We start from the raw sequence: 9,034 nt of genomic DNA, 5'->3' as shown, positions 1-9,034 counted from the left end.
TTTCTGTTTAAGAAAGGGAAATTTTTTGCTATTTTGGCACCCACTTTTTTCTCCCCCTTTCTCTCTCTCCGCATTTTTTTCTCCCTCTTTCTCTCTACCCTCTTTCTCTCTCTCTCCTCTTCTTCTTCTTCTTCTTTTTCTTCTCTAGCGTCAAAGGCAGGCCTTTCGAAGGGGAGGGGGGGAGGGGCGGAAGGGGGGGGCGGGGGTATTCAACTTGTTAAAACCTAGGGGTGAGGGTGCACGTGATGTGTGAAGATTGGACGGAAAGATTCGCTGGCGACGTGGAGACTCAGTCGGTATATTCTTAGATTCCGGAGATTCAGTCGGTATCAATCTTAGATTCTGAACACGTCACGCGCTCATCGTCCTTATAAAAGGAATTGGAGCTTGTTGTCACCTTCGCTGAGTTGCCAGAGTCCGCAAGCTTTGGAGCATAGCTCGAGGTAAGTCATGCTCTTCCAATTCGGGAACGTTTCCAGGTGCTTTGCGTCTTGCATTCTTCTCATTTAATCTCGTCTCTTCTCATGCAGAATCTGTCGCTCCGTCGATCAATCGTTCCTTTATCTCAGAGATCACGACCCTCAACACCATGGCCGACTCGAATTTGAATGGTCCTGGAAGTAATTCCTCCTGTTGCCTCAAAACCGGCCCTGGTTATGCAACACCTCTTGATGCCATGGCTGGGCCTCGTGAGGAAATTTTGTACGTCACGGCTGTATACACGGGTATGGTACTTCTTCATCAAATCTATCTACATTTTCTGTCCTTTTCCTTATTCTCGTGGTTGTTTCTAACCCATCTACACGACGCACGTTCAAACCATGGCCTTGCAGGCACTGGCAAAGAGAAGCCCGATTATTTGGCCACTATCGATGTAGATCCCAGTTCGCCAACCTATTCTCAAGTTGTGCATAGACTTCCTGTGAAGTACTTGGATGACGAACTGCATCATACTGGTTGGAATGCATGCAGCTCCTGCCATGGCGACGTATCCGCAGATCGACGATTTCTCATTCTTCCTTCACTAGTGTAAGCATTCCCGAAAGCCATTGTATCTTTAATTTAAGCCACATCATTAATATAGGCTACTACCTACACTAGTGTAATATAAACCAGACTGATCCTAGCTCTTACTTGCGAGGCATTGTAGTGTTGAACTTTAAATTGATCTAACCTTTTAAACATGTAAAAGGTCTCCATCTTAGCTATGGATAAGGAGATCGAATTGACAGTATTCTTTACTGTCTTGAATTTGGCATGTACGGAATGGTGCTTCGTACCAGACTTAGCGTGTCTAATATCGGTGTGTTTGAGGACTTAGGGGCATACTCTCAAGCAGTTAGGTTGAGAATTGGTTATCTATAAAAATAGGCAGAACGAGAACCAGAATCTTCATTATATTATTAGCCCCTTTTCTTTTTCTCACTGACAATCAGTTTCGTCTACTGAAATAGTTTTGTGTGAATAATTTCATTTTACCTCTATACAAGGCTGGGGACTACCTGGCAAAATTTGTGTGTGTAGCTTAGACTTGATAAATTGTCAATTAGTTTCCATTGCACATTTCACGTCTCTGAGATACGTTTTGTCTCTGTCTTTCAGCAGATGCCCGTAGCTTCTTACTCAGTGTACTGGGAGTAAGAAATTGTGTTTGTTAATTTTCATGCGTGTTCATGAACGGATGCTCCAGTTCGTACACATGCAGTGTTTGCCTCATCCGTCCTAGGGGTTCTTTAAAGGTTGCAAATTGGGTGTGCACAAGATGCAACGATTACTGATATGTATGAAGCCTGTTGGATATGAGATAACATTGGATCTGAAAACTATAAATATGCGTATTATTCATTTTTATCATTACTTAGCTTTACGTCGATTAGATTCAAAATTTACCTTTTATAAAAGGTTGTGTGGGCTCAAAAAGAGTCTTTGAGGTGTCCTCTAAGCTAAGCTCATCTTTGATATTGTCGGAGATGGTCAGAAAGATGCCAGTTTCATAACTTGCGTTGACCAAGGGCCTGAGTAGAAAGAGCATAGAAGACGAATCTGAATGGCAAAATTGGAATGAATTCAAGGCTAGGGGTTTTCTGTAATACTTCATTAAACAGAACATGACATGCTGAGCCCATGGAGTTATCTTATGATAGCTAATTGGTTATTGATTTATATTGAATCTGTTAGGTTTGTCTTTTATAGATGCTTGTTTAGGTGATTTGCAATTTAGTAAATTACCATTAAGATTTGTTGCACACAAGAGAATCTTATGGAGGGACATCTTGCAGCAATATTTCTAAGTTTACAGTAGTTGTCAAAGCAGTACAGAACATCATTTTTCAGGATTTTGATTGCATCAAAGTACTCGTCTATGCCTCCAGCCCTGTTCTGGAGTATAGATTTGTGTGCAGTTCTTGACGATTGTGATGATGTGACAGACATCATGAATCTTCCTTTTTATGATTCTCATTCATTACAAACAAGTTGTTTTCAGTGTAAACGAGTTGGTTCCACACCACTAGGTTGGTTGTTGATTGTTTTGTGCATTTACTGGTGGGTTATTCACAATTTTGATTGTACATGGACGAAGTCTCAAGAAGTGTACAGATTTATTACCGAAAATGCAGACTGAATGCCTCAGCTCTTTCCTGGCACCTGTAATAATCTGCATTCAGGAAGTCCAACGTAGGATCAACCAGGGCCACCCTTGATGAGGAGTCTTTAGGGGATATTTCCAGCCCTCTTTACATAGTTTGAACTGGCCATATGGATTAGAAGATTAACAATGTTTTGGTTCTCACTACCCACCAAACATAATTTTCTCACAAGCTTTGGTTAAAGGTGCATGCTGCCCATTGATAGAATTGGTTCACAGTAAATCCCTCATCCAAATTCTCAAGAGGGTCATTCAAATTAACGGCTAATTTCTTATGGTGGACAATTTTTATTTGACTGTTTAGGATCTTCCTTCTTATGCTTTCGTAAGGTATGGTTATATCCTAGTCAAATATTCTAAGCCACATCGAAGCTCATTTTGCATCTTGGGGATGAACTTTTGTGACGTCATTGTGGAAATTTGCTATTTTTACATGGAGACATGTATATCTGCTTTACTTTTTTGAGCTGTAAAACATCTCAGCTTCCCTTCATTTATTTGTTAGTAGGCTGTAAAAGACAAGCTTAGAGTTTATATGAATGTAAGGAATAATTCTAGTTCTTGGTTAAAATAACTGAAAATGGTTTTTGGCAATCATTAATTTATCTATTTTATTGATGTGTGCAGATCGAGCAGAATTTATGTGGTTGATACTGCCAAAAACCCAAGAAATCCTGTGCTGCACAAAGTTATAGAGCCTGAGCACATAATAGCCAAAACAGGCCTGGCATACCCACACACGTCACATTGCTTAGATAATGGGACAGTTATGATCTCCTGCCTTGGGGATAAGCATGGCAACGCTGAGGGAGCTGGATTTCTTCTCCTTGATTCAGCATTCAACGTGCAAGGGAGGTCAGTAGTCAACTTTTCAAGTTTTTATGGAAGGTGGTATTCATTTCGTTCCATCTTTTCTCTCTGTACAAGGGTTTGTGGAAGTTACAGGAAGTACCTTGCAAGCATTCTGAAGGTTTTTTATAACTATTTCATTTTACTTTGATAAAAAATATTATTGCTACCCTTGCCTTAAAATTTTTAACACATATTCTTATAGGTGGGAGAAACCAGGACACAGTCCTCGATTTGGATATGACTTCTGGTACCAACCTCGTCAAAAGACGATGATAAGCTCTTCTTGGGGAGCCCCTTCTGCTTTTACTCAAGGTTTCAACCCTCAGCACGTTGCAGATGGCCTCTATGGACGCCATCTATTTGTATATGACTGGCCTGAGGGCACATTGAAACAAACCTTAGATCTAGGCAATACAGGCTTAATTCCATTGGAGGTAGGTGACTTTCTCTTTTTTAGTAAATTAAATGGAACGTAGATTTCAAACAAAGAAAGATGGTGAGAAATGGGTAGATATCTTTGAAACATGAGTAGATATTTAATGGGACGTGCTTTGGACAGGTAAGATTTCTACACAATCCAGACAAGGCAGTTGGATTTGTTGCATGTGCACTGAGCAGCAATATGGTTCGTTTTTTCAAAAATGATGATGGAATTTGGGATCACAAGGTACGTTCCCTGTTTATATGACGTGGTTTGGAAAGGTAGTGTTCAATCTAAAAGGAACCAGAGCATATTGCTAAGATATAAACATAATTATGCAGGTTGCCATATGTGTCCCGTCACAGAAAGTCAAGAACTGGGTTCTACCTGAAATGCCAGGCCTTATCACCGACTTTGTCATCTCTTTAGATGACAGGTTTCTTTACTTTGTAAATTGGCTTCATGGGGATATTCGCCAATATAACATTGAAGACCCAGAAAAACCTGTGTTAACTGGTCAATTGTGGGTGGGTGGAGTGTTTTACAAGGGTAGCAATGTTTTCAGAGTGCAGGAAGATGGTGAGCTATCACAGACTAGCCTTCCTGAAGTGAAGGTAAGTTTATGTTTTCATTTTTTGTTTTATCAAATAACCGAATGAAAAAAGCTATGTCTGAGCCCAGGTTTTGTTATTTACTCAAAAGACTTTTCAACTTAAGCATCCAAGCGTTAAACTGGTTTTCCTGTCTGGTTTTCATCTGTTTCTGGTAAATCACAGGGAAATACTTTGCGAGGTGGACCTCAAATGATACAGCTTAGCCTCGATGGGAAACGCCTTTATGTAACCAATTCACTCTTTAGTGCCTGGGATAAGCAGTTTTACCCAGAATTGATCGAACAAGGATCCCATTTGCTGCAGATTGAGTGTGACACAGAGAAGGGAGGTTTGTTGATTAATCAAGACTTTTTTGTTGATTTTGGAAATGAGCCAGAGGGGCCAGCACTTGCACATGAGACGCGCTATCCAGGCGGTGACTGCACGTCAGATATATGGATCTAGAGAAATGACTTATCATGTTTCAGACAGCATCGTGCATTTTCTCCATCGATTGCCCGGGTGCTTCTCTCTCTACTCGGCATAGTTTTCTGGTATCCAGTTGGTGAGAATTGTTTCAGCTATCCATAGAACTACGAAACCACTAAAGTATATTTGGTTTCCCTGTACAAGTTTCTTTCATAATGGGTGGTGACTTCAAAGTTCATTTCCAACGTGGGAGCTTCTCATTGTTTAGATGACATGATAAAATGATGTGCACACTGTTATCAACCAATGTGGATGTTATATAGCTTCATTTTTGTGTAAGATATATATCATGTCTTATAAATTTCCTTTCACTGAGAAGTTTGATGTATATCTTGCAATAACTCTCTGTACACATAGCTACAAGAAAGAAAAAAAAAAAGGGCCCCAGATTTTTGTTTTTTGGATTAAGCTGCGAGCTTTTACCTGGAACGTGTTTTTTTGGTGAGCATTTCGTGGTGACTGCAAAAAATGGCAGTAAGGAAATTTTGTGACAACTCTCTCTAGTATGTGCACCCATATTACTCTTCTCTGCCTCCCTATTTCTCTATGCCCTTCAACCCCGCAGCCCCTCACTTATCTTTCTCTCTGCAATGACATGAGGAAGGGGCATAAATACCCCCCCCCCCCCCCCCCCCCCCCCCACACACACACACACACGAGGAATTCAAGAACATTAGGATGAAGGTATGGAATAAAGAAGGACCAAATCAGGTGGAAAGAAGTACTTGCCAGAACTGAGAATTTTGTGGATTTGGAAACATAGGAACCTTAGGGTAATGCATGTCTAGATATTTAGGGTATCACAAAGTCCTCTATCGCACTTCTAAAGAGTTACAGCTATGGAGTGCACCCTACAGTTCATGAATACATTTTGTAGATTTTTTGCACAACAGATCCCTTGTGAGACATCTGCCAGTCTTCTATAGGCTTACACCTTATGCAAGTTCAGGTTGGTTGCCTTGGGCATCTGGCAGCTCAATGCAATTTCCGAGGTCCAATGTCTCTTGACCTCCAAGAGTTACATGTGCTATTATTACTAGGTGAAGATACATCACCACCAAAATGAGTGTCCCTTATGGCTAAAGACTTTATCCTACCCTCCATTTACGATCCCTGAAGACAACATCATTGAGGTGTGTACAAGGCGATTTGCGCACTGCACATCTTTAGGCTAATTCACGTATCCACACTCATCTGCCAGTCTTCTATAGGCTTACACCTTATGCAAGTTCAGGTTGGTTGCCTTGGGCATCTGGCAGCTCAATGCAATTTCCGAGGTCCAATGTCTCTTGACCTCCAAGAGTTACATGTGCTATTATTACTAGGTGACCACCAAAACGAGTGTCCATTATGGCTAAAGACTTTATCCTACCCTCCATTTACGATCCCTGAAGACAACATCATTGAGGTGTGTACAAGGCGATTTGCGCACTGCACATCTTTAGGCTAATTCACGTATCCACACTCCTTCAATGCTTATCAGATCACACGTCCCTGAAAACAAGTATGAAAACATGCTAATGTACTTGTCCTAGGCAACCATGGCCTGAGACGAGCGGAGGCAATTGGCTTTGAAGGCCTGGCAGTTTAGCCTAATAGGGGAGCAACTCTAGAGGCAAGTTGCAGATGGAGTTCTACAGAGATGGGTGTTGCCACATGAACGAGCTAGTGCTGGCAGAAGCAAACAAAGGGATCGTCGAAGGACGCATTTGTGGACTATCGACGGCAAGGAAAGGTTTTCAAGTGAGGTTATGATGGAGCACTCTATCCAATGATGCCCACAAACTATGTGTAGTGTGTGATGTATGCCAAAGAACAGGGACGCTCCTGCATCAACACCATATGCCCCTACAACCAAGCTTGCCATGGGAAGCCTTCTGGAGGTGGGGCCTTGAGTTTATGGGACCTTTTAAATAGTCTACACAGCATGCACAAAACAAGTACATAATCTTAGCGACGGGCTATGCAACCAAGTGGGCAGAGGCCGAGGCCAAGGTAGTGCGAGACAACTCGGCTCAGAACACAACCAACTTCATTTATGAAAGTATCATTTGCAGATATGGATGCCCGATTGAGTTTTTAATTGAGGAAGGCACAATTCATGAGCGAAGTGTTGAGCATCCTTGTGAAGGAATTCATGATCATTCATAGAGTAGCGACGACATATCACTCGAGGTGCGATGGCCAAGCAAAGTCAATGAAGAAAGTCCTGAAGTATGAACTCACAAAGACAGTCACTGCACACTACCGAGACACGGACATGAAGTTGAATGCAACCCTGTGGGTATACGAGATCACGACTAATTTAACACCCTTTTAAATGGCTTATGGGAAGGAGGCAGTTGTGTCCTTGGAATTCTTAGTCGGAGTAGCCATTGGCATCAAGTTGGAGAACACGAAACTATCGCTAAGAGGATTTCACGGAGTTAGGGCCGTTTCATACCCGTCCGCCTGCAAATCGGCGGACGGACTGACCACCAATGATTATGCGTGCCTCTTCTTGCGAGGCTTCACACCCGTCTGCCCGGCTAGAGCAAAAATACTACGTAGAATCCGAGTCACGCCCGAGCGGGGGATATTTTTCGGGCGGCCTCAAAGCATCTCAGAGTGTCCGCACTTATTCGTACAGCAGTAACCGAACCAGGATTAAAACTTGGGTTTCCCCAATTTCACGGGCTTGACAGTCTTACCATCAAGACAAGTCACTTTTGGTGTTAGGCTTTGGCCACATTTATTATTTAATGAAAATGCATCCACCCTCTTGTGAATCCCACGGACGGACGGGTGGTTTTCTTGCAGAAGACATCGGACATGCATTTTGGGGGCCTCACCCGTCCGCAGACGGGTGTGAAACCCTACTTAGATGGACCGAGTTAGATGAACTAAGAATCCGAGCAGCATGGCCCAATAAGTATTCAAAGATAGAGGATGTGTGGCATGACCACCACATTGTCAAAAAGATTCTTGAGAACAATAGGGTTATTTTGCTATACACAGGTTAGTTGAAGTGTTCAACAACGGCACACTTCAACCGTTTGATTTATAGGGAAGGCTAATTCTCCACTTGGAAGCGGGTTGGAAGTTAAGTAAAGCCTTAGCTTCCTTTTAAAATTTTCCTTTATTACATTATAATGAAGTAGCAAAGTCACATGTGCAATGATCGTGTCGTTGAACTAGCTAATTTACAGGGAAAGCTAAGTCTCCACTTGTTCAATGGAATTAAGGTAAAGCCTTAGCTTCCTCTCAAATTTTGCCTTTATGACACTCTAACGAAGGAGCAAGGTCACACGTGCAAGGACTGCAAATAAAATCCGCCACCTTCCAGATAATCATACAATGGTAACATCACTAATAAAAGCAAAGAAATGCATACGAAATCCAAAATGATAGCATTTCTTCTAACATGTAATAGTATTGGATTCTAGGAACTAGATAATGGGCTCTGTTAGCTGATAAAGAGTCCCACTAACAATAGTTACTTTAGTACTTTTCTTGTACATTAGTAGTGTTTTCAAGATTGTGTGTGGGCTTGCCACATGGCAATCGTATTGTATGATCCCATAAGAAATGGTGTGCTAGCCCGCTTTTTTGAAACTATGTAAGGGGCTTCAACTATACTTTCAGATGCATTCAACATTAATGCAATCTCTATGATTGTCGGTACTTTTCTAAGCATGAACCCATAGTCTACACATGCAAAGAAGGACAGCACCAATGTCTAGCTTGCCAGCCACATGAGAGCTGCTAAGTCTCATGCCCTCTGATGGGACAAATTGATGTCATGGGGCCAATACCAAGCATTACAAGGTATGTGGTTGTGAGTGGGATCACATGAGTAAGTGTATGAACATGTGTGTAGGTGTGCCAAAGTTAGGTGTGACTGATGATGTGTCACCTAGTAGGTGTGAATGAGTGAATCTAGGAGTGTGGTGTGATTGAGAGATGTTGATTGAGAAATCAATGGAGAAATTAGTGGAGCTTGCCTCTCATGTATGTATCAAGTACCTATATATTGGCCTTCTCTCATGAATA

General features: G+C 41.8%; 1 protein-coding gene across 1 annotated transcript; it reads left to right on the top strand.

Moving 5' to 3' along the window:
• Positions 1 to 268: 268 nt before the first annotated feature.
• On the top strand, positions 269 to 5,236 carry LOC147888396 (selenium-binding protein 2-like). Its single transcript, XM_087392457.1, has 8 exons — positions 269 to 443; positions 531 to 725; positions 834 to 1,029; positions 3,275 to 3,502; positions 3,702 to 3,933; positions 4,059 to 4,166; positions 4,262 to 4,534; positions 4,697 to 5,236. The coding sequence occupies exons 2-8, from the start codon at positions 590 to 592 to the stop codon at positions 4,976 to 4,978; spliced, it is 1,455 nt and encodes a 484-aa protein (XP_087248583.1). The 5' UTR covers positions 269 to 443; positions 531 to 589; the 3' UTR covers positions 4,979 to 5,236.
• Positions 5,237 to 9,034: the final 3,798 nt, after the last annotated feature.

This window comes from Dipteris shenzhenensis, chromosome 21 (assembly GCF_047967505.1).
Source record: "Dipteris shenzhenensis isolate YYH24624 ecotype China chromosome 21, Dip_SZ_1.0, whole genome shotgun sequence".
NCBI lineage: Eukaryota > Viridiplantae > Streptophyta > Polypodiopsida > Gleicheniales > Dipteridaceae > Dipteris > Dipteris shenzhenensis.
This window is presented reverse-complemented; position numbering and strand designations above follow the sequence as displayed.